At 37.2% G+C, this 27,344-nt stretch overlaps 1 protein-coding gene across 2 annotated transcripts in view; it reads right to left on the bottom strand.

Annotated features, from left to right (window-relative positions):
• Positions 1–25,387, bottom strand: part of LOC139699098 (eukaryotic initiation factor 4A-I-like) — a 31,489-nt gene extending 6,102 nt beyond the window's left edge. For both annotated transcript variants that reach the window (XR_011703051.1, XM_071598115.1), the window contains exons 1-8: positions 25,257–25,387; positions 24,492–24,597; positions 24,268–24,415; positions 24,081–24,190; positions 23,550–23,825; positions 23,361–23,469; positions 20,188–20,360; positions 11,976–12,145 (exon numbers count right to left, since the gene is read on the bottom strand). Coding sequence is in view for 1 of the 2 variants with exons in the window: in XM_071598115.1 (XP_071454216.1) it covers positions 11,976–12,145; positions 20,188–20,360; positions 23,361–23,469; positions 23,550–23,825; positions 24,081–24,190; positions 24,268–24,415; positions 24,492–24,597; positions 25,257–25,279 (1,115 nt within the window). In the remaining variant the exon portion in view is untranslated. The remainder of the gene's footprint in view (positions 1–11,975; positions 12,146–20,187; positions 20,361–23,360; positions 23,470–23,549; positions 23,826–24,080; positions 24,191–24,267; positions 24,416–24,491; positions 24,598–25,256) is intronic.
• Positions 25,388–27,344: the final 1,957 nt, after the last annotated feature.

Below are 27,344 nucleotides of genomic sequence, written 5' to 3'. Positions count from 1 at the left end.
ATAGAAGTAATAGCTTTCCTGAGGCATACATTGCATTGCATTCACAATTCGCTTCAATTCACCTTCTGAGAAATAGATAATACATATCCAGCTACCTAAACCTGCTGTTACACAACACGTTTCATTAGAATGGTGCGAGTTGGTTACAATGGCAGCAAATTTTTAAGCAACCAGTTTTCTTTGCCTAAAACAACGTAACCTTTGTTTTATTTCCATTTATTCTTATTTCATACCCACCTGCTGCTGCACCACGACAACATCCCATCCCACACACACCACCACCCCTCTCCTGCCTCCTGGCTGACACACAACGCACCAATGCCGCCCCATATTTCAAAATGGTATTTTTTTTAAAAGTATACCTTTAACATGCTTCAAAACATTTTATCATTTTTATGTCATTTTATTAAGATTGATGGCGGCACGGTCAGAAAAGCAGGGATACTCAGCAAAATGGATAATCCGAACATAAATATTAGAGTTTACACTTCTATTTATGACTTTCCATATCCCACTTTTCTTCAATTCATTTCCCATTCCTCAATTTCCCATTTTCTCTACAGCCAGCAGACACACTTTCACTTTCTTCCCATCCCAGTAATGCTTCTACATCCTCCATTTCCTAAAAAGTGTTTCTTTTGGTTTTCTTGGACATCACTTTACACTTGACACCATATGCTGATTGGATCTGCATCCGATCCCAAGAGACTATGAATTAAGCACATTGCCCCTGTAACTGTGGCCAACCATATTATAATTTACCCGATACCTTTTTGAAACCCCAGAAACCTTCCATTAACAATTAGTGTAGTGTAAAACTTGTGAGATAATAACCTTGTATTTATATCATCTAGAAAAATATCAAAAGTTTCAAATTAGCATTAAAAATTTAATAAGGAGTCAAATGACAAAGTAAAACTTCTCCCCTATTTTAAAATGAAAACAATCATGTAACATTACCATAATAATTGTAGCCAAGTACTGTTTAAATAATGGTTTTTTTTAGTGTACACACTGTAATAACAGAGAAAATTAAAACATATAATATCAATACTTGCTTTTTAGACTAGAACCCTTTCTTTGGGGTTGAATTAGGGAAAATACAAAAGAAGCATTCAATGTGCCATGCTGTTGTTGGTCTGACTCAAAGAAATTCAGGGAAAAGAAATTTTAGCCTAACTCAAACCATACTAGTATCTTGTAAAGAAGGAATCATGAAAGAGAAGAAGTAGTAGTAGTTTTGAGGGGAGGCGACCGACAGCTAAGGTCATTTGCGCCATAGGGGATGGATAGGAAAGGATGAAGAGTGGAGAGAAACCCGGCGTCGGCATTAGCCTACTCTTTACGAAAGGCGCCAAGGGGTCCGCAGCTTAACGTCCCATCCGACGGACGGCGTACTCACTCAAAGTGCCCTCCACAAAGCACCTCAAGTAGGGATCGAGATACCTCTGAAAAATATTCAACACCGCCGGGATTTGAACCCGGGCCCTCTGGGTAGGAAGCCAGTACGCTAGCCCCCGCACCATCTCGATCCCCGAAAGAGAAGAATTAAGAAGGATTTTTGTGAGTTTAGAAGTCTCCATTTATGCCTAGAATGAAAGATATAGTGAACACCGTAAAAATAATTAGGGAAACTATTGATTTTAGCCAACTTAAATAAAGCACATTCAAATTTTAGAAGGGAGGCTCCCAAAATTTTTGGATTACCAAATACTGTTCCAAGAGGTGCATTTCAGCAGGGGGCCAATGTCACTATTCATGCAAGTGCACAATTCACCTTAAAGCCACCAATCATTGAAATTAAATTTGAAATACTTCGCCTTTCCACATAAAAAACTTTTATTTACGACCTGGGTTGCATTATGGTATAACATCATCAGGGACCTTGAATTTCCACCAAGTTATGCCAGAAACTGTTTTATTTATACTAATCATTCAACCAAATGAAACCGAAACCTAAGTTTTCACTTCCCAATTTGACAATTAAGAGAATTAATGCTTAGAGACTACGTTACCCCAAAGCAATTATAGTGAGTTCCTTGGAATCAAAATTTGAAGATTACAATGAAAGTGACACCATTAACTATTTCCAGTTGGTTTAAGAGTTAGCTGATAGGATACAAAAGCTGATTTCACACTTTTCAGAGCAACTCGGTCATTTTGTTAAAATTCTGAATGTACCATTAGATACATCAATAGTTTCAATTGCCTTTCGCCAACAACTACTCACTTAGAAATCCAAAATAAGGCCCAGTGCTACCGAATAAATCATGACACAAACACCATCAACTGACACTATGGGCAAAATACTAGAGAGATATCAGAAGAGAAAAACTGTGCAACACTTTTGTTGCATTTGGTGACCCGACAAAATGTACGCAGTCGGTGAATTCCTTTTTGAAACATTTGTGCACATAAAAAGTCATCATTTTGGTGATGGTTGTGCTACCCAGTTCAACAATTAGTCCAGTTTTTTCACCTGTGCCGGAATGAGGAAAATTTCCACCTGAAAAGTACACCTCATTTCCTGCAAATGGCCATGACCAATCAGAACATGATAGAATCGTGAAAATTGTTCAGCATTAAGAGACTCCAGACTCGACATTTAGAGACTTGGTCAACATTAGAGCAGCAAAGTTTTCAAAGTAAGCATTCCAAAATAAAAGCATACATTGAAACTTCAATTGCGTGCGAACGCATCCTGGTCGGCCTCAGATGTCTCACATTACACACACTTACAGTACTTGGAAACTAGCAGCATTACTGTGGATGACAAAGCTGTCTCTAACATTTAACTTAAAAACGAACAGCATTCACACATGATGATTCTCACCCAACGTTCTCAATAGCTCGTAAGTATAATAACTTTCAGTTTGGAATAGTGCCCGTCTATGGTGGTGGGAGACCTATCTACCCAGTTTCTCATGGACCATGGCTATCATTTTACCAGTGAAATCAAGATAATTGCTGTCAAGTATCAAAATCTGATATGCTTTCCATCGTTGATGCCCACAGGCCACGTATGGAACAACATGCCCCTTTCCCAACTGAATACAAGACTATAATAGAGGAAAATATGACAAAGTAGTCTAGTGGTCTGGTAAAAAAATTTGAAACCAACACCACTGAAATATTTTCATTGATTACAAATTATTTCTTGGCAAGTAGTTAACGATAGTCCAGCATATTTCTTAAGATATATTTTCCATTTGATATATTATCATCCAATTTATTTCTCGACTAATGTTAAAAATTATAAGAAATACAATGCTTAACACATTTTCTTCATATAAAACACAAAGAATAAATTTAAAAAATAAACAACACTTCAAATTTCAAGCTCTCAATATGTTTCAATGCTACACTGCAACAGGAATTGTATTTTTTGAAAAAATTAATGGTCAGGCAGCCATTTCTAAAAAAACTGGATGTCAATAATTTTCTGCGAAAGCCATCACTTTCATTTCCAAGAATGAAAGGACATATGCTTGGGGTTACGAGGACATCACCAATTCAAGCGCTGCCTGTATTGTGATTAAGCCCATAAATGATTTCATTGAGAGACAGTACTATGATTTAGGGTCGCCGTAGCCCAGAGGCTGTCCGGTTGGACTACTGACCAGAGGGCCAGGTTCAATTCCAGGGCATCCAGAGAAACCATAAACGGCATTACAAAATGCACTGCCCCCCCCCCCTGATGCATGATTTCACATGCCATCACACTTGGTACAAGGTAAACTCTGCCATCATCTACAACCTGACCTTCGGGCTGATTACTATCTTTATGGTTTATTACGGCTTACTACAGCTCAAACAGTTATCAGATAAGCTGAATCAAATTTAAGAACCTGTATAATAACAATTTACCAACTCAATTTACCAATACAAACCCATGGGATACCACATACTTAACTTAAAGGTTGTCGGCAGTGCACCATTCAACTGAACTACTGCCAGAAAATTCCTTGTTTACTTTTGCCCACTTCATAAATGTTTCAAGAGGAACAAATGTCAAGAATGAAAAGTGAGGAAGAGCATTCATCTTTCTTCATCAAAACCATGATTATATTTCATGCGAATAAAAAATGCGTTGACACAAATAAATCATTAACGCTATTTACAATATTTTCAGCCATAAACTTTAAGAGAAAAAATCCAATATATTTAGAGAACCCTATACATGGTTTCATTTCCTTGCTATGTGCATCACTAAGAGGCATGATTTAAGTGAAATGTCACATTCTAAAATGAACCTCATGTGCATCAACCTTCATAAAAAACCTCACTGACTTACACTCACTCCCTCAGCCTGCGTGCTGTGAAATGAGCACACCATACAACTTACCAGCTAGCTGCTTCATTTATGCATCGCAATAACACTTCACTAAGGGGGACTATATTCATCTCACACAATAGTGCATTATGAAGACTAAACGTGACTTTGGCCCTAACATGCTGAAGCACCGAAAATGCAAAACCTGGTGACCAACAACAGAGGTTATTTCCAACGCCTTGACCGTGAAGTTATAACATTGATATGCTACAGAATAATTAATAGGTATTGGATCTTTCACATCAAGAGTACATTGAAACAAAATTATTTCATTTCTTCAACCAATTTTGAAGTTGAGAGACAACTGTTTGCACACAATCAAACCAGATTCAGATAATGTTCAGTTTTCCTAAATTACTTGAGAACGTAAATATTACATTTGCTTGAAAATGGATAGGCAAGGCAAAAATGTACATTTACAAGGTTAAATAAAAATCCACTTCCCCTGATAATTACTTTCCCATGTTTTATACTTTTTCCTGGGGTCCCTAACTAAGTACAAATACAGGAATTAACTGTATTTTCAAAAGCATTGGCCACTCATGAAAATTGGCATGATCCACCTTCATGCCCTCAAACGAAAGCCTTCTCTCCACATTTCTGAATATTCATCATTGGTTGTGTCTCCCATTCAACTAAATTTAACAAGGTACCAATGATAATATGAGAGGCTTTAAAATAACATTGATAGGAGTAATATAACATGCTTTTCTGCTTTAACAGGGAAGTTATTGCCTTAAAATTGTCAATTCATTCAAATTAATACCTAATTAATAAAATAATATGACTCACTGGCCTTCACAACCTTATCAATCCATTCCAAAACAAGACTAACTACATTTAAGGATGTCACTGCGAAGGGTAACATTACAATTCACCTCAATTATTGTCAAGACCATATAAGACACCAACTCGGGTGGCTTATAGGATCTTCGAGCACTGTAGAAATTTCTTAGGCAAATGAGTAGGTTAGGTAGCGGAGTAAATTTAAATATAAATTTCCCTGGTAACGATATTATAAAGTGTAGGTCAATTAGTGGGCCTCACAATACTAGGCTGCCTAAAGATATTTCTCGAGGTACGTTCAGTGCTAATGAGACAAAAGAAAGAATCACTTATCAGAATATGAACCGATCGTGTATTAAGACACATAAACTTATAAATAAATACAGACTTATAAATAGCATCACCAAAAGCAGACCGCAACGAACACTAAGAAGGTTCTAGACGAAGAAATAATTTCCCTAGTAGTAGTTAACTGCCAAAGTTTAAAAAATAAGATACCGGAATTTCACCACCTCATTCATAGCACAGAGTCATATCATTATAGGAACTGAAAGTTGGTTAACAGATGATATCGCAGACAGCGAAATATTTCCCAAGTCCTTCACAGTTTATAGAAACGACGGACAGAATAGAGCCGGAGGAGGAGTGTTTATCGCGGTTAAAAACTCTACCATCAGTAGAGCTGAGTTATTTCCTGATAGCTGTATAGAAAGTGTCTGGTGCTCAGTAAAAATACCCAGTGCGAAAAGAATATATGTCTGGGCGTATTATAGACCACCCCATGCTTGCGTTAACTCAATACTAGATCTAGAAAGGCAGATAAAAAGCTTTACATCCCACAACAATGAGCATATACTAATTATCAGTGGTGATTTTAATGTTCCCATAGTAGATTGGGATTCGTACAGTTCTATAAATGGAGGTAAATACAAGGATTTATGCGAGACCCTCCTATTGACGTTCACCTCAAATTCCCTACATCAATTAGTTACTTCACCAACAAGGGGAAAGATTAAATTGAGTAGCTTCAGGCGTGATGTGGTGGAAGTCGAACATAATGAATAACTGATCGTAGCACTTTTCCACTTGATAAAAATATTTTTATCAAGTGGAAAAGTGCTACGATCAGTTATTCAAGGGGAAAGATCTTGTTCTATTCACTACTAATATACCCGAAAGGGTCTTAAATGTAGGAGTTATTGATGGAATCAGTGATCAATTAAATTGAGTAGCTTCAGGCGTGATGTGGTGGAAGTCGAACATAATGAATAACTGATCGTAGCACTTTTCCACTTGATAAAAATATTTTTATCAAGTGGAAAAGTGCTACGATCAGTTATTCAAGGGGAAAGATCTTGTTCTATTCACTACTAATATACCCGAAAGGGTCTTAAATGTAGGAGTTATTGATGGAATCAGTGATCACAGGGCTGTAAACGCTAAATTTTCCCTAAGCGTAGAAAAAGTTAACAAATCTAAGAGAAAAATTTATTTATTCAATAAAACTGACTATGATGGCTTAAAATTTGAGCTAAACTGTTCCTTTCTTAGATTTGACGAATTAAGCAAAACAAGGAGAGTCGAGGATACCTGGAATAATTTTACTGCGGTAACACGTTCGGCAATACAGAGATTCATGCCTAGTAAGTATATAAGAGAGAATAAGGAACACCGTTGGTACAACTCTGAAGTACGGAAATCACTAAGACGGCAAAGGGCGTGCCATGCCAGAATAATAAACGCGGTTAAAGATTCCTCCCCTGATAAAATCAAGGAAACCTCAGAAAATTACAAAGCATCTATGTCCACTGCCAAAAAGGCCTTCCGGAAGGCGGTAGCAGAATTCAAAAGGAAAAAATTAGGTGAACATTTAAACGATAACCCAAAGATGTTTTGGTCCTACGTCAGGAAAGTGCAGGGAAAAAAGTCCACCGTAAACTCATTGAACAACGAAAAAGGTGATAAAGTAACAAGTACTTTAGGCAAAGCCAACGTATTAAAGTAATTATTCCACAGTATTGTCAACAAATGCTCCCAGAATATACCAGAGAGCCTTCCGAAAACATTTCTACAACCAATGCATGCAATCCACTTTTCCACCCGCAGTATATAGTTACTTCTTAAAAATATCGACCCCAACAAATCTCCGGGACCTGATGAGATACCGGCTCGCGTGTATAAAGAACTGTTGTCTGAAATTGCCCCTTATTTTGATATAATATTTAAGAAATCATTAGCAGAAGAAAGCTTGCCAAATGGCTGGAGGATAGTTTCTCTGACACCCATATTTAAAAATGGAGACCAGGAGGACCCCAGGAATTGTAGGCCAATATCGCCCACCTCCATCTCCTGTAAGATTCTTGAGCACATCATTGTTAGTTCCATAATGAGGTACCTCGATAGCCAAGATTTATTGATTAATAACCAACACGGGCTCCGTAAAGGTAGATCCTGCGAAACTCAACTCGCACTCTTTGTTCATGATATAATGCATTCCAGTGAAAGTAATATTCCAGTTGATGCGATATTTCTAGATTTTAAAGAAGCTTTTGATTAAGTCCCTCATTGCAAGTTACTCGCGAAGTGAAACTTATGGAATACACGGGAGTGTAATATGCTGGATTAAACTATTTTTAAAAAATCTTGTTCAAACAGTCGTTCTGGACGGTGTATCATCCGATACTGTTAAGGTCATGTCGGGTGTACCACAGGTAAGTGTCATAGGCCCACTCTTGTTTTTTATTTACATAAATGACCTCAGCACCGTGGTTAATAGCAGTGTCCGTCTTTTTGCTGGCGATGCGGTGATTTATGGGGACATTCGAAGTCGCGATGACAGTCACGTTAGCTAACAACCTAAGTGCAATCCAGACTTGGTGCAATACATGGCAATTGGAATTATATTTGAAAAATGCGTAGTAATACATTTTTGGGAAGAGTAACACCCCCCCCCCCCATTTAGTTACAAAGTGAAACAACAGAAATCGCGAGGGTAGATCCCTTTAAATACTTGGGTGCAACAATTACTCACGATCTGTCCCAGGGAAAGCACATACGGGAAATATGCTGTCCCGCTAATAAAAAATTTGGATTTGTAAAAAGAGTGCTGGGTAGTTGCGACGGAAAAAGTGAAGGAACGATGTTTTCTTGTCCTAGTCAGGCCCTACCTAGAGTATACTGCCAGTATATGGGATCCTCAAGAGATAAATTTTTATTTCAGAATTGGATCGATTTCAACGGAGGGGGGTTAGATTAGTCAAAAATTGTTATGACCAACGCAGTAGCGTAACTACTTTGCTAGAAAATTTAGGCTGGGATTCCCTTAAACAGCAGCGTTTACAATATAGATTAAACTTTTTAATAAAATTTAAAGATGGGTCCTTTTCCGATGGCATCAAGAACATAATACGAACCCCAACGTATTACGGGCGGAGGGATCACAAAAATAAGATTAGAGAGATAGCCTGCAAGACAGACAGATTTAAATGGGCATTTTTTCCGAGAACAACCAGAGACCAGAATGCTTAAAATCGAAATCCCCCACTAGTCGGCTCGACATAATGAGTATTAACCTACAAGGTAGCGACTGCGCAGGGTTACACGATTATTTTTTGCAGGTTCCCCCCACCTTTCCCCATCCATTTGAAAAACCCTAACCCCCTGCCACACACCTTTTTGGTGGCTCGCAGGGTATTGAAGTAGATGAACTTTTGCACACTCATACAATCACATTAATTCAACTAATACATTCTTTACAAATGTACCAACTTGCCCTAATGAGTTGCTACCATATGAAATCAATAAAATGAAATTAATTGGATCCTTCCCAAACCATTATAATTACAATATCACATACAAATGCTCCCAGACATGCTGCGTGAAAGGATTTTAATATTCAATGAATAACTAGTCATAAGAGAAAAACTATTATGATTACTTCGTTGTTAAAGAAAAGCAACAAACAATAAATGACATGAATTGACCAGCTCTTCTTATGCCTGAATTTAAAAAACTCCCATTACAACAATGTATGCATTTTCTAGCAATGGCAATGCAAGCTATTACTTATTTATTATCATAAATAAACTATTGCTATCATTTTATGCTAAGACATACAATTTAAGAGAAGGACATTCATGTAAAATTCACGGCAGTTACACTACCAAGTTTCTAGCATGTGAGACATCAATACTTGTATGCATGAAAAAACTTCTTCAGCACATAACCATAAACCTACCTTTTTCTCCCATACATACATGCAAATATTATTAATACATACTAATCAAGACCCAATGCCTCACACTAACCAAGGATCAGTAATTACTTAATTTCAAGTGTTGTCAGTGGAGCCTTTTGTGACTCAACCATTGCGCCAACACAATATTGCATTCTGAGACTTACTGAAAGCGGGAAATATAAAACCCAATTATTTCAAAGACAGAGGCTAACTTCTTACATGATTCACTTTTAATTTAACTGTCATTGAAACACCCTGATGTCGCCGGAGACATGCAACCAGCCATCATAGATTCCTGCACATTATTGAACCACTGAATGTGTGAATTCAACATAATAATCAACATTAGTGGCATTCAGCTCAGGTAACAACATGGGTTATCATTGGGCTCGAATATATAAGCCAACCAATGGGCAATATCACTAATAGCAACTATTTACATTAGACATCAAATAATGCCACCGTTAATCACCAATTTTGTCAAGAACTTCAATTGAATTGTATTATGCTAAATAAAACTTCCTAATGCTGAGCACAGCCAAACTGAATGACTAAATATCAGTGTAATCCTTTAAATAGGCCTAATTCTTTAACTAAATAAACTCGTGTTTAACAGTGTCTAAGGTCTTAACAGAGTCACTTCAGTGTCCCCAAGTCTCCTAATTGAGAGTGGCTCCTGCAATTCCATTCTAGAATGGCCAAGGACCATTCAGTAGCTTAATTGGGGAAAATTAGAGAGCCCAGCCTCGGCAAGTGTATTGTTCAGCATGGACAAAACATACCCCATGCAATTTCTACACGAATTAAAATACTCAGCATATCAAATTCAATGAATGGTATTGAAGATGACTAGCCTAATTTTGAACTAGGTACACGCGGCAGGACAAAACAATTGCCAGCAGACAGCCGCCAAGGCAACCATCAAATTGCTAGTCATCATCCTTGACACGCTCAACTGATGTACATATCCTATCTTCTGGCCATACGCCTCGTACAGATAATAGAAACAGCATTCCTCAAATATTTATTGACGACCACAGTTTCAACAGGGCAGTCATCAGGTGCAAAAAGATGCTGATTCTTATTTCTGCACACCCCCCATGATGCCACACTAGTGGTCGACACTAAATATAAACGGATGAATTGCTGTGTTCCTGCAATCTCTCCCATGAAGAGAGGCCACTGGATGACAGCCAAATCAATGTGATAATTAACATACCACTCTCGAGGGTTTTTTTGTTTAGCAAATATGGTATTATGAAATGTGCATTTTACTGCCAGATAATTTCCATGTGACGAATTAGCGATAGTGAAGCCCACATAGTTTAGTCATAAAAATCGCCCTTTTAATGATTCAGCATTCTGTTGAATAGGTTAATACAAATATTTCGTTCTTAGTTTGAGACCAACCCCACAGTCTCTGCATGCACATTCCTGTGTTTATGTGGCTAAATTGTTTTTCTAGGGGTTTGTAAGAGGAGTATCTTGTTGTTGCCAAATGCAAATTTAACTAAATAAAACAGTTTCTGGCATCACTCGGTGGAAATTCTTCATATTGAACTCAAAATTAAACCACTTGGCTTTTCGACATAAAGCCAAGTGGTTTAATTTTAAGCCAATACAAATTTAACTGTCAAAGGGAAAATCATCTGCTATACCCCTTAGATATGAGTTTTCCTCATTTGGCTCTGAAATAAGATCAGTACATCAAAAACATTGGCGTCGAACCAGTTGGGAGCATTGCTCATTATTGAGTTTATCAGTCACAATACTTGTGAAAACGATTGGCGGACATAAGTCAAAGACATCCACAGATTTGGGAAATTAAAATGACATGGGAAGTTCAATTAATTTTCAAAAATGCAGCTAAATGCTTAAATTAATATTATCATATTCCAATAATGAAAATGCAACATATTATGCACTTAAAGTTGCCTATGCATGACCAGAATGTTAATAAAAAACACTTGCAAATTAATATTTTCACAATAAATCTAATTTCTGGGGGGTCAAAGCCTCTATACGGGCAACATAGTACAAGGATAGGTACCCATATGTGCTCTACTCCTCCATTCATCTAGATTATTTAAAAAAAATGTAATACGATTAATAATGGTGTTGCAATGGATAAGTATGATCAGCCATGGATAAGATAACCCAAAGAGTTTGATTCAACGTAACATGGGCCATCCAACTCCTTTTAAAAATACACCTGTGCCAGCATGCGTTCATTACTTTAGGCTTTCAGCAGTCTCTGCATTGTGATTGGTAGTCACACACTATGCCATTTATTACTCTGGATCATTAATTAAAATAAGGTTGGGCCCACATTATACTTTGGAATTGAGCACGAAAACGGCTTGTCTAACATACAATTACGTACGAGACTAAATCATATTTAACACACTTTGGGCCTTTTAGATTCTTTGATTATATGCCATTACCACACACATCTGATTTCATGAAAACAGGGCTTTTATGTTAGCTAGAAAGCAATTTAGCTTCTAAGTAAATGCAGCAGGACTATTAATGTAACCATGGCACAATAGCAAATAATTTAAGGCTAAGTTGGCTAATATATAATTCATGTAGCTGTCAAAGGTGAAAACATGAACCAACCTATGAATGTAATTTTCCCGATTAGATGGAAGGTCATAATTGATGACTAGGGAAACCTGCTGCACATCAATACCCCTAGCCAGAAGATCAGTGGTGATCAGCACTCTGCTGGACCCGGATCGGAATTGCCTCATAATTAGATCGCGCTCCCGCTGTTCCATATCACCATGCTATTAGAGAAATTTAAAGTGGTCATTAATTACACGTCCTCACAGCTTAATAATAAATTACAGACTACATTGACGCACTACAGTTATAATTTCAAAGTAACCAAAACAGACCATGAGGGAGAATCACCAAGCGCATCAGCTAAAGTGGGAATTTGAGGAAATCAGAGTCTCGATAATACTTTGCTCTCAACACCACTCACCCATGCATGTCTTTGCCATCATGATGCTTGCCGGCAATCACTTGGCATAATGGCAATGTGAACTTTGAACTTCCATCTCCATTGGATTATTTGAGTAGTCAAAATCCTATTAACTTCATTTTATCTTCAATTGATTTGTTGCGATACATGTTACCAGTTGTAATAATAACAGCATGGTATCATTTATCAACTTTAAAGCGCAAACACAATTCCTTCATTATTTAGTACCTAAGTACACTGTAGTTGAAATCATAAAAAATTGTCACTTATAAAAACTCCAAAACCTTATAATCATAAATAATAATAAAAACTTCAGAATTAATTATTAATAGAAAAGCCTTTTAAAAATTTTGGGGCAGCAAGTCAGCAGAAATTCATCCAAAATACATTTTAATAAAAAAAATGAATAGAGAAATTATTATAAATTAAATAACCAATGAAAAGATAGCAGTAATACACCAATATAAATAAATTCCAAATTGGCATTACGAAAAAAGCTAGAAGGGTTGTACAATTGATAAGTTTACCACACAGCCCTTCATGTAAGCTGGTAGGTTCTGCCATTTCTTCCTTGGGAAATGCTGCTATGGTCAAGAGTGTACAACATGAATTACCTAATCAAAGAAATGAAAATAAAGGTTGCTAAGCCTAACCTAAAATAAGCCAATTATTTTAATAAACACCAGGAAATCTCAAATACACAGACAGAGAATAAATACATCTCTCAGCATAACACAATTACTCAGCCCAATGACTATTACTCAATCCATTACCTTTCTCATAAAGCAAAACACACTAAGTGAACACCATATGCCCACATAAATCAATGTAAAATACAATACAGCAATCCATGCCAAAATAAGTTAGCTACCATAGCTATTCAAAGAATGTTATAGTATACTATTTAAAAATCATCTCTTCCATCACAGAACGAACCAACCCAGCATTAAAATTTGATTTTTAAACAAAATAGAATTGAAAAAATTGAGCAATACTTCACACCTTCTTGCTTCATTTGACGAGCAAGCAAGTGCTATCATTAAATAAATTTGTAGTAGACATAGCCATTACATTTTCAGGTTGATGCTTCTCAATGTGCCATGCAACAGTTTACCACTACTTCCACATCACATTCAACCTGCTCTTTTGGACTTGACAATACCTGAAGGCTCGTGGAGTTCAAACCCCTGATAATCACGCATGGATTTAACTTTCACATTGTTGCTTGAATTGGCACAAAATAGCAGTATTAGACTACCTTCCATTGGCTTCTGGCCATACCATGCATTCTCCTCTGTTGCCGTATAGGTTTGCCTCAGAATCTTCCAGAAGAGATTCAACACTAAGAATGATTTGTCAAAAAAACCTGTTGTGGCAGGTGACCCTTAGAATCTACGCCCTTCACCGATCAAGTTCCCTGCTGCCTTCGTGCTGTAGCTTGCCACTTCACCCTGCCTCACCATGCTGTGGCGTCCACTTTCCTCTTAAACTTCTCCATCACCCACAGCTTCCCTCAAATACTTTTCCTCCTCCATTGACGATGCTGGATCTACCAATGAGGCCGGCGAAAGTCACTTTCCCCTTTTCACAAATGATTTCCTTGTTCTGAGAGCCACATTGCAATTGCTGTTCGCTTATTCAAATGAGAAGCAACCTTACGACATCGTTGATAATACACAACCCTTGCATAGATATTCGTAACCATTTAAACTCTCTTTAGTCATGCCCGTGTTCTTGAAGAAAAGGCATATTATTGATGTCGACCAATTGTTCATCTATTTGAACAGTTTGGAAAAATGCGTGCTCATTGTCATTGACATCTGTCATGTCAAGGTTGTAAAAATGACCTCAGTAGTCAGTCCAGAGTTCATGCATTTTTTGCACTTCAACGTGTTTGTGTCCAAGTCACCTTCATTCCTCTTGGTGACAACTTATGAGCGATATGAATAGTCTCCCTCACTCAATGTATTTATTATGTAGCTAACTCCCAGTGTGTATCCATTGCACAAATCCTTTATTGTCTGACTGAGGTTACAAGTTTAAGTAGCTTACATTTCCACCAATAGAGGCCACCATATTCAAATTCTTTACTTAAACCATTCGTATTGCAATGCTATCCCATAATTTTTAGGAATATATGCATTAAAAAGTTAAAAAAAAAAAATGTATCCACCACTTAACAATGCAAATGACAAACTGTAAATGTAATCATGTAAATATGGGATTCCACATACATTGGAAAAATAGAAATTTGTAAGGGACCTAATAAAAAATGGTTGCTAACAGCAGGAAAACTTAAAATTCCAATAATGCAAATATGGGATTGCACAGAATGAACACAATGTATTTGTCCACTGTCCTTTATTTCGGTACTACTACTTTCAACGCTTAGGCGTCATCACCCGGCACATATTAGCCAAGTTGCAGTCCATTTGTATTACCTTCATGTGGGGAAAGGGAATCCTGGAAGCCTATTCTGGAAGCACCTCTTTCCTTCATGGAAAGAATTAACTACCCCCCCTCAACCACCAATTTCCTTTCCCGACCCTGACCACCCCCTCTTCTCCTTCCCACCAAGCCCCTTCCCCTGTGTTCTTCATTCCATGAACTTCCACAAAGTTGAGCCAGACACTATCGAATGGGATTCCACTGCTGATTTAGTTTTTCTTGGTTTACCCTCTCTGCTTGCATTAAACCTTTCAGACTTTGTTTGACAGTTTCCTACCAAAACTTCACTCAGGGTATTCTACCTACTTAAAAGCAGGATTATGCTGTTCCATTAGAATTATTTAATTCTAAGTATTGCTAGAACTTCACTTCCACACCAAACTTCAAACTGACTAAAAAGAATGCCTTCCTTCCCCAGCCACACATTCTCAGTTGTGATATATGTACAGACGTGATAAACACCCTGCATAATTAATAAATGCTTATGTTTTAGACCCATGATAGACTCCTCAAAAATTTATCTGAGCTCAGAAGGTAGTGCTCATAGGTCTCATACAATATTGTATGTACAGCAAAAACTCAGTTTCTCAAAAACTGATAACTAAACTCAGCACTCAGCATTATTGGTCGTAATTTACTATCCCATTGACAGGCTAATTTCCAATTACTTTCCAGGATATTTCAACCGTCAATGTAGGCACTTAGCAACCTACATACACAATTATCAACAGGCACACAATACCATAATTCATCATACTTCACAGCAATAGAAGAAAAATCAACCATGTTGTTATTGAGACAGAAAAAGATCTGGGGTCAATCTCCCATGACTACACCAGTACGATAACATGAACTAGGCAGTGGCCAGGGGTTACGTATCACTTCTAGGCATGTAATCTATAAATGCAGAACATTTTAGTCTTTATATTTCTTAACTAAAATTTTCAACTCCTGAATATTCAAAATATTTCTTACGAGACATATAGAGCAATTGCACGGACTTAAGGAATTGCATTTAGCTTTTCTTGCAATCAAAACCCTGCATAGAGATTGGGGATATGTTAATGTAAAATACATCACATCGGTCCAAGAGGTTTTCTTCTGGAGTTGTTCACATATGAGTGGACACAATGATAAATCCTTTATTAATGGAAACAGCTAACAACTTCCTCGTATCATTTTATGTGAGTTGTTGAATACTCCTTAGAAAGTCAAAGGGGTGGCACTCTCTGCGAAAAAGGCTTGCTTTCAGTGAGCCTCATCACTCACTCGACAGCTGTTCATGTGTCAACTGTATCCATTACATGGATTTATTTTCACAGGGGATTTAAGTAAAACACCGTGCATATTTATGAGCAGAAAAAATTTTTGTGCAGTGATTAAATACTTCTATTTAAAAGGTTAAACAACAATAGAGATCAAAGCAGAGTTGCAAAATGTTCACGGCACACCTACTCCAGCATTTGACTGTTTACATTTTGGTAAATGATTTTAAACGCAGCCATACACCCAAATATGGACAACAAATGACATACAGTGGAAGTGACTTGGTCCAAAATGATTGGCAAATTCCATTTCAGTGATTGACAAATCAAATATTACAAAATATTTCAGGGTGCTTTAGCAAGAAAAGATAGGTGTGAAAAAATCTCAACAAGATTGATTCTGGGTTCGACCTGAGTGGAGAATAAACACAATTCTGTGGTTGATTCGGAAGCTGGTTCCGTGCTTTTCCATCGCCATCTGGAACAATTATTGTTTCGATATGTAACGAGAGGATGAAACACGGATACAATAATTCAATCTAGAAACAAAGGAACAGTCATGACAATGGGTTTCTAGAGGCAATCCTGCTCTAAGGAAGCCTAAGGCTGTGAAAACGGACGACAAGGTGATGGCTATGGTGCTCTGGCGTGCACATCTACATCGATTACTTTGCTAAGAGGACAAGTGAAGATTAATATCAGCACCAGTCTATCACTGAATCATGCACAGCTATTCAATGTTTTGAAGAGGGGATGTGATGGAAATAAGAACCAGAAAAGGGAAGCTTAGTGGATAGAAACATGGACAAAGAAGGTCCGAGAGGTACACGTTAGTTATATATCAGCAATACACAGGAGGACATATCCTTTGGTTAAAACAGTAACAGATAAACCAAAATACATCACACAGCTTTTCGATTGCTTACTCATTTGTGTATCATTCACCTCTTCATTAAATCAGTTTCAAGCATCAGGGCTATGCTATCTTAATTAGAGTCAAAACACTGCTTCAATCATTAGAGTTGATTATTGCTCATTGCAAAAGCAAACTAATACAGCAAATTTGTAACATTCTAGGTAGCATGTTGAAACTGACGATTGAATATCCCTGTTATTACACATTAACTGTGAAGAAATATCAGCTATTAGAGGTGAATAGATTTGTAAGAACAGTGAATCAGATTATTCAGACACCAATATGCATCATGAACCTTGGAATCACAGTGACAATCATTTTCTAGTTTTATTTAATTAAAGAGAGCATGACAATCATCGTTGTCTCTATCTGTTCAAAACTATTCAAGTTGCGAAGTCAAAACATTCAGGCGAACTTACTGCCTACTCCCAATCATGTAGGGGAAGGGGGATGCTGTTGTAAGAAATTCAAATGCGACAAGCACTCGTAAAGGAGATTATTGGAGGCCATGGGATGGACGTCCAAGACTAGAGAACAATAAGGGATGGTAAAATTCTGAGTAAGCGGGATGGAAATAACGAGGCATTTTGGATGGAATTTAGGGAAGCATTTAATATGCCAAGCTAAAAAAAAGTCTTTGTAAAATGGAAGTGGATTTGTAATGTTATGGACCTTAAGTCATTAAACAATACTGTTCACATAGATTTAATTATCCTCTTCAGATAGAGTTCAGACTTAGCAATCTAACTATTCTTGCGTCTAATCCAAGTTAGGGTCTCTGTCATTCACCAACATACTAACTTTCTGATTACACCGAATTAGAATAGGATCTTGGAATTATTGAGGACAGAAAACTTAAGAATACAAAGCAAAAGATGGATAGAGGAAATTCATACGTTTCAGGTCTATGCAAGGTGAGATGGATGGATAATGGCGATTACTGGATTGATAGTAACAGAGTAATATACAGCAGAGAGGGTGAGAGCCAGCAACATATAGAATATTACTAGCAGAAGTGATAGTAGACCAAAAAACATGGTCAATGATCAAGTATACACACCACCAAGCAATCATTAAGAGGAGAAAAATGATTGGGTATAATATCAGTTAGAGCACAATCTTGAATGTTCCTGCAGGGAACCATTTGATAGAGACTGGAGCTTGGGATACGACGGTATGTTGAGGATGAGATGGTGATGAGCTGGGGAATGATGGTTTTGGTACAGGGAATGACCGCGGGAAAAAAGCAATTGAGTTATGCCGGAAACAGAGGTTAGTCACAACCAACACTAGCTTTTCACACCACAAACAGGGAGAGTGCATGTGGAAAATGCCGGGCGACACGGAAAGGTGTCAGTTAGATTATATTATGCTTAGGCATAGATGTACCTATGGAGTGTAGCATTCAAAAGCATTAACTGGAATGATAATGATGGGAGTATCAGCAGCTGTACAGAAAATCATGAATGAAGGAAAGGGAGATGGGTACTGTAGAGGAAAAATGGGAATACATACATACACAAAATATCCACATAAGAGCTGATAGCAATGTTTATTTGGACAGTGACACGATGGATTACAGAGTTAAGTAAAAGTTCCAGAGACCACATAAACGGAGATGAATAATAAATTGAAACGGGTAACAAATAGAGCAAAAGAAACATTGGAAAGTGAGAATGGAAAATCTGAGTTAAAAATTAGAGATAAGTCGAAGATAATACTAGTTGAGCAAGGAAAGATCTAGGTGTGATGGCAGTAATATATAGAAGAATGGAATGGTAAAGAACTTAGGCATAGAGAGAGAATATGACGTAGAGGAAGAGAGCTTAGGTCCAGGCATACTCCATTATGAGATAGTTAGGACATTAAGGGAGATGAAATCAAATGAGGCTGTAGGGGTACACAACAGTCCTACGGAACTACTGAAAGGTTTAGGAAAATGTGGGAGGAAGAGTCAATGTGGACTGATGGTAGCATATATGAGGTAGGAAGACTTTAGTGAGATCAGTATTAGTTCCTCTTCCAAAAAAGGGCAAGGCTACATCATGTGACGACTACAGGACAATTAGTTTGATTTCACACACATTAACAAAATGATGGAGATTAGGGCAAATGATTGTTTAGGGGATGATCAGTTAGGGTTCAGGAAGGGGGGAGGCAAACATGATGCCATTGCAGCAATGAGACCACTAACCTAGAGGAATAAAGAATACAATCAAGACTTAATTGCTTTTTTTATAGAAATAAACACCTTTGATAGAGCAAATTGGGAGAACTAATGAGTATATTGCAGAAAATAGGAATGAGGGACAGGAGGCTAATCTACAACCAGACCAGGTGGACGTGGAGGATGGAGAGTCCAGGTGGACAGACTTAGGAAAAGGAGAAAGGCAGGGTTGTCTATTACCACAGGTTCAACATATACATGGAGGAAATTGTCAAAGAGGTATGAGAAAAACTGGAGATCGCAATGAAATTTGACAGGTTGTGGAAAATTAATAAAATCAGTGAGGTTTGCTTATGAACAAGTTTTAGTATGTCAGTTAGCCAAGGGGTTTGCAAGCATTCCAGAGTAAATTGGAAATTCAGCATGATAGATATAAGGTAAATAAAAAAGTATCACAGTTTTACAGAAAGGGAAAGGCTAAGTTAACAGTTAAAATAGGAGGGCATTAACTAGAGCAGGTGGAATAGTTTACATACATGGAAGTGTTTTGGACCAAAATGATCCAAGTAGTAGGGACATAAGGAGAAAAATTGTTAAAGGCAATAAAGCTTTCACGAGGGGGAGGGCATTGATGACCCCCCCCCCCTTGTGAAACGTTGGACGTTGAGTAAGGATGCTAAAAAAAGGCTAATCAATACTTTTTCAAGGAGGGTCATCAATTATGACCAAGCAAACTACAGGAAAATAACACTCGTAGAAATGGCATAAGATATCAAAAATAAATGGAGCAAATTTCCAATCTGCAGGCTCAGGCTAGTCTAGGATAGCATTTGTTAGGATATCAAGCAGGTTTTAGTTAGTACAACTATACACAAGGACAAAAAATATAAGGTTAAGCACAATGCTTCGGAATTCTAACACATTCAAATATTAAAACCAATCCTAGCAGTAATCTAATGGCATCATCTTAAAATTAACACGAGTCACATTGGTGTCATTCTTTAAAGACAATAAATGAATAAATATGTATAAATTTAATCAATTACCATGGCGGAAACGGTGAAGTCCCTGTCCTGCATGCTTGTGGTCAGCCAGTCCACCTTTCGCCTTGTATTACAGAAGATGACTGCCTGCGTAATGCTGAGGGTGTCGTACAGGTCGCACAATGTTTCATACTTCCATTCTTCTCTCTCCACATTTACAAAGAACTGTTTAATACCTAAAGAAATTAAAATGAAACCATAGGATATCCAAATGAATAACTAAGAACCGATGGCAAAAATGGACAAAGATTATTAACAATTAAATTTGTTTCCACACAATGAAATTATGCATGTCCTAAAATATTTGATGCAATCTTGCTTCCAGGAGAGACCCGTGTCATTTCTCTTTGCCAAAATGACTTTATATCAAACAGCCAAAGTATACAAAAAAAACAATTCCTTCCCATCGTAACATACTGGGGTTTCATCAAAAACCTACTTTTCATGAAAGCTGCATCACATTCCCTCTTTTCTCATATCATTAATCCTATGACACTGACCCTGCAGTGCATCGAGGAAACACCACAACAACTGACAACTAACTAATCTTGATCATTCATGAAATACCAAAAATGGAATGGGTCTTTTAAAATCTAAAACAAAAATTTACACTATCTTGTGTTTTTAGTATTGTATCATAAAGTGGCAGCCGATTGGTCAATGTTGTGCCATGAGCTAAAACTCACGGGGTCCATTGCCATGATTATTATTTATATGGTACAACAGGATCTTACGGCAGAACTAGAATACGTCTGTTTTGATAGTTTAACACAAATTACTCCTACGAACACAGCTGCAGAGCCATGGCCATGTGAAAAATGGTTTGAAGGAACTATTCCCAGCTGCTGAGATAATGTAATGAGTTAAATAATAGAATGCCTCTTCCAAAACTAGCTTTAATTCCTCCTAATGCTACAAATGTACTAGAAAATTATGAACAAAATAAAGAACTAGCACTAATGTACCTGAAAATATGAAACTTGGGATAACTTAACTACAGCTCCTAATGTATCGCTACCGTGGGAACCAGTGGACAACCCAAGGTCAAGAATATTTTGAACAAGGGACTGAAGAGCACCAAATGGACCCACAGGAGCTCAGCATTGACATTGGACCATTTAGGACATAAGTCCTACACATAACCAAACCGAAGGGGTAGTAGTAGTAGTTTTGAGGGGAGGCGACCGACAGCTAAGGTCATTTGCGCCATAGGGGATGGATAGGAAAGGATGAAGGGTGGAGAGAAACCCGGCGTCGGCATTAGCCTACTCTTTACGAAAGGCGCCAAGGGGTCCGCAGTTTAACGTCCCATCCGACGGACGGCGTACTCACTCAAAGTGCCCTCCACAAAGCACCTCAAGTAGGGATCGAGATACCTCTGAAAAATATTCAACACCGCCGGGATTTGAACCCGCGCCCTCATGGTGGGACCGACCAGTAAAGGCTGTATCCCCAACCTTCACTTTAATATATTAATCCTAATATACCTACTTGTATCACTAGAACTTATCACTTTATTCCTTTTATTGCGTAATCGCAATGCAGTTCATATCTTACAGGCCGACTGATAGGCTCCGTATACATTTTTGTCGACTGCTAAAATGCCATTTATCAATGAGTTTAACCTATAAAATACTTTTAAAAATTATCATCGAAGACTAGACTCGCATCAAACCTCAAATGCAATTTTCTTTCAGTAAAATACACCTTTGCACCGTGAATGGTACGATCGTAAATTCCTCTGCCTGCGTAGGTTTGAACAGCACTCAATTTTGATTAAATTGGAAAAATTACTCTCCTAATGTCAACTACCCAACAGTTGAAAATGGCATGTTTCTGGGCATGATAAATGCACATGCAATGAGGTCATTTACTCAGCTGCAAAAATAATTACAGTCGCCTATCTAAGAGCACAGCATTCACAAGCTATTGGAAAGATGAATTTACATATGATACGGATAGGTCCAAGTTGTACTCGCATACATGACAGTTAAGTAATGATAACTACAGATGAATAATAATGATGGAATCGATAGGAGACACTTATCCAGAAAAACCAAACAAAAGCTAATATATAAAAAGACTATAAGCAGAACGATAGGGTGTACTAATTTATTCTTGTACTCCATATATTTAAATGATAAGCACAGAATTAATTGCTATGACAACAACAGAGGCCTATTTATAACCAAAGCAAACTATACTTGTACAAGAATTTATTTTCAATTTAATGCAGTCTTCATGCAAACAATTTCACTGGAAGTACTAAGTGCATTTTCCATTTATTTATTATGATGCTTATCATTATTACATTAATTTATACAGAAATATAAATTATTATATCAGTATAATGTTATGGATTTTAATTGGAATTCAATTTAATCTCTAAATAGACTATCCCTAATACACATCGAAATAGTTCAGATAACTTGAATGGCTATCCTTTTCAATTTTCAACACATTTTCGGCTAGTGGCTCATCCTCTTTATATATATTTCCATTCGTCATATTGCTAATTTTGTACAGGTGGAATTACAATTTCCACAAGATCATAGAACTATCACAAAAGAATGGCAAAATGAATTTATAGAAATAATTAAAATGAAATTTGAAAACACACTATTTACTTTTAAGGGATACATTTGCATTTCTCAAAAACCCTATCTAGTACACAGAGCATATATTTTTAAAATGTTTGTATGGCAAAAATTAATAATAAAATTTTCATATTAACAAGCAATATTAAAGCAGATCCCTTCAATATAAAAACTAAGCTGAAACAACCTATCATTAACTGATGACCTCACACTTCAAGGAAAACCAACTAATTTTCTGATTTCTTTGCTTACGTTTTAGCCAAAACTACCATTTAACCAATTACTATCTACAACAATTTACACGATCTCAGTAGAATGACATTTCTACGAAGGAGACCAAACTAATCCTCGCCTTTCCCTTCGATTAGGTGGTAGAGGCTCCAAAGTCACAATCCCGCCCAAAAATAAAGACTGCTACCTAATAATGCACCCTTCAGCCCTCGCCATTAAAATCATCTAGCCCCTTTACAGTAAAAATAAAGCCATTCAAAAATTTACATTTACCACTTGACGCAAGATGTAGTTAGATTACGTATACGTACTATTGCATTTAAAAAAGTTCAACTACAAGAATCATACCTTCCAGGGTCAACTCTTCCTTCTTGACCAGAATTCTAACAGGATCCCTCATGAAACGCGTACTGACCTCGAGCACGTCAGTTGGCATTGTAGCAGACAATAGTATAACCTAAGGAAAAATCGAGACATTAGAATGGAACCCACCACTGGTCCAGCTGAAAAATACAAAAAAGGCATTTCATGACATACCTGCACATTTTGATTCAACTTCTGGAAGACGTCGTGGATTTGGTCTTTGAATCCACGAGACAGCATCTCGTCAGCTTCATCGAGGACAAATATCTTGATCGTGTTGGGCCGGAGGGCACGCCGAGTGATCATATCATACACTCGACCTGGAGTCCCAACCACTACATGCACACCCATCTCCAACTTACGCATGTCTTCACGAACATTCGTTCCTCCAATGCATGCATGACACTGGGCATGCATATAATCTCCAAGGGCCAAGACCACCTTTTGGATCTAAGAAAATAATCAAACAAATATTACTTTTTTCGTGGTCCGGATAAGAGCGGAAGACTAAATAATCCTTCAAATCAATAAAAAAACATTCCTTATTACATTACACTAGAAAAGTTAAATTTTCGAATGAATAATAATATCAACATATTCATTTCTCTAATTCAATCGCTTAAAATGTATGTAATACAATAACACATCTTAGTTGAAACGAAATGAACAAAACCTGAGAACATTATTTTTACAAAATATTCGAACCTGCATCGCCAACTCTCGTGTGGGTGCAAGAATTAGAGCTTGACACTCCCGGAGATTCGTATCCAACTGCTGTAGGATAGAAATGGAAAACGTCGCAGTCTTTCCCGTCCCTATAAATGAGAATTGACAAAGCGTTAGTTGAGGCTAACAAATATATAATTAAATGGAAGAAATATCTGAATCTTACCAGATTGCGCCTGGGCTATAACATCCATGCCCTTGACACAAGGCATAATAGCCCGCTGTTGTATTGCCGACGGTTTTTCGAAGCCATAAGCATATACACCTCTGAGAAGCTCCTCTTTCAAGTTCATTTCGTCAAATTTATCGACAACCTAGATTCACAATAATTGTTAGTCGTTCCCTCTCGCAAAATTATCTTTCAATCAAACTTGACATGTTTTCACTCACCTCCTCCCAATTGGACACAATGGTCCCGTCCGGGTCCATTCCGGGAGGGCTGTCATACTGGGGCTCCTTCTCACTTGGGTCATTTTTCTCCCCAAATTCTTCGTTTCTGTACAAAAAAATATTTCCACAATGAATTCAACTTTAGTTTTTGCTCGATTAGGTGGTACAGTTAGCCGTGCTCAAATGACCACATTAGCTATCTCAAATGATATATTGCTACACTAATTGGGACATGCATTTCACGTAGTTTATTTGACCAGATGAAGATATTCCCTTGGTTACAATAATACAGCATTAGGCCACACTGATAGGACATTGTTTACTGATACACCATTCCCTACCAGAGAAATATAAGTATCAAATTCGCAAATTGCCAATTATCGGTTACGGCATGGCCTCGTACACATTAGGGTTAGGAAGGTGAACCACATGGCGGACTGCTAGATGACAGAGCAACCTCGGCAAAATTCCCTCCCAAATAAACACTATTTTTCTCTACATAAAAACCACGAGAAAACCGGAAAACATTGAGTAATATAGCTTTACCAGATGCAAAAGACACCTTTCGTGACAAGAAGCAAGCTATCGCCATGTTGGCAAAAGGCAACCGACCCGGAAACCTTGACAATCACTCTATTACCCAAGGAGCCATTACCAAAGAGGCCTTGTGAACCTAATCAACAAATTACTTGAATATACACCTGCTTATAAATTTAATTCCGTCATTTAATGACATATATACAATAATTATATGTATAAAAATACCTTCGATCAGACGAATAGGACATGTTCCTCGCAGTCAGTACGATGGAAAGGACAAAATTTTATTGCGTCACAAGTAGTATCAATGCGCAACAGCGCGAATGAAGTTGGAATTTTCGACCAATTCAGGCACGTGATTAATTTCAGGATTTATTAGTAGAACTATCTATTTTTTCGATTAAATAATTACTGGAAGAGTAATTACCTCGAAAATTCACTCTTCAGCTTTATTAATAAACTACTTGCGTACGCGGATGAATACAGCCTCACTAAAGAACAGTGGAAACCACAATTCAACTTGTGATTGACAAATGAGTGTGTGTTTCCGAGAACTGACAAGCATTTTCGGCGGCGATTCAAATTTATTTAGGCGCTTGATTAGACGTGTAGCGAATGGAAAGGAAAACGAATATCGGGAATTGAATAATAAAAATTATTAACATTGAAAAATGTATTTTATTGAATTAATTTGAAACCCGATAACTCAAATCGTCGTAGATAATATAAATAATATGTCTTTGAATGATATAAATCGACATTTCTATTCAACAATGAAACCACCATAAAGAGTTTTTTTATTTTTAGAAAATACGTGAAAGCAAAGCTAATGAAACAAAAATAAATAAAAACTATTGTACAATATACATCAGTATGGTATAATAATGTTTCCATACATGGTTATAATTGAAAGGCAGTGGAATAATGGCTAAAAACATCGAATTCAGCTGTCAAAAGACACTACTTTATAAATTATTAAGGGGTTGATAGTTAAATAGCCAACAATAAGAAAGTATACCGTGAATTTCCATAGGATAATATGTAGGCTCCAACAACAGCAATCAACTTACCACAGATGAGGAATAGGATTTGTCCGAAAGGAGAGCAAATAATCAGAAATAGATTGAGTTTTACAGAGGACGGGGTGGATCGTTTTTGCGAGTAGTTGATTTTATTCATAATTTTTGGCACTATCATGATAGTTTTTCTCAATAACACAGTCTTTTGTGAGAAACTTAGCGTAATGGATGGGGCGTGAGAGCCAAGTGAATGGTGTTGAGCTATTGACAGGAGGGCCCGGCTTCGATCGCAGATGAAGCCTATTAGTCTTCTCAGCTTCACTCAAGGTGCATAATTTTTCGGTGCGTAAATTGTGGTCACAGATTAGAAGCAAGGAAACTGGAAATGCTAAGTAAAATGGCACCACATACCAATACAGTTACTGCAGAATTGCTACAATTGCATGTATTGATACAACTATATCTTCAGTGAAAAGATATTGAATGTCAATATAGAACACAAAAAGCACCTTACCTGACTGTTCTTTGCGATGAATTTTGAATTACGTTTGCCCCAAGAACTACATAAATTAATAGATAATCCTTACATTTATTTTATAAAATTCCATTTCATTCAAAGATAATTCATGAATACTTTTCTATTATAAATACGAAATTTTCCTGCGCTCACATTAATAACGAATTAAAAATTGAACTAACATTTCAAAACTGCCATATGTCACAAAGCCTTCAAACTTGCAACAATTCTCTGGGCTTTCCCTCAAATGTATTACACCATGATGGACTTTTAAACGTAAACGTACTACTGCCTTCTGGAATGAACTTTGTTGAGTAATGAGACAAGGAGAACAAATGTATACCAGTGATGCACAATCCACTGTCCATGACTGCTTACGCAGAATATATATGAATATGGGTAAGCTGTTCAGTTGCTCTGGGGGATGTCACTGGACACCCTCTACTTTACTCTAGCTGGGATCCAGATTTTCCTGTGATTAGTAGTGAGCGCAATGAAAGAATGTGGACTCTGATGCAGTAATTCATATTCCATAGGACTGAATCGCGGCAATGTGAGCTCTAATCAAACTCACAACTGCTACACTTTTTATGATGGTAGTTATCAACCAAAACTGCAATTTTTCACTAAGAGATCCAGCCAACATTGTATATTCATCAACTTATAATTCCATATCATACCCAAATATTCTTGATGTATTTCAGCATTAATTTCATAAACACAAAAAAATTTTTAGTCATAACACACCCGCAACATTTTAAATTAATTCAGAAAACA

This window comes from Hetaerina americana, unplaced genomic scaffold, assembly GCF_022747635.1.
Source record: "Hetaerina americana unplaced genomic scaffold, ioHetAmer1.1.p SCAF_9, whole genome shotgun sequence".
NCBI classification, from domain to species: domain Eukaryota; kingdom Metazoa; phylum Arthropoda; class Insecta; order Odonata; family Calopterygidae; genus Hetaerina; species Hetaerina americana.
The sequence above is the reverse complement of the archived record's forward strand: the minus strand, read 5'-3'. Positions and strand labels throughout refer to the sequence as shown.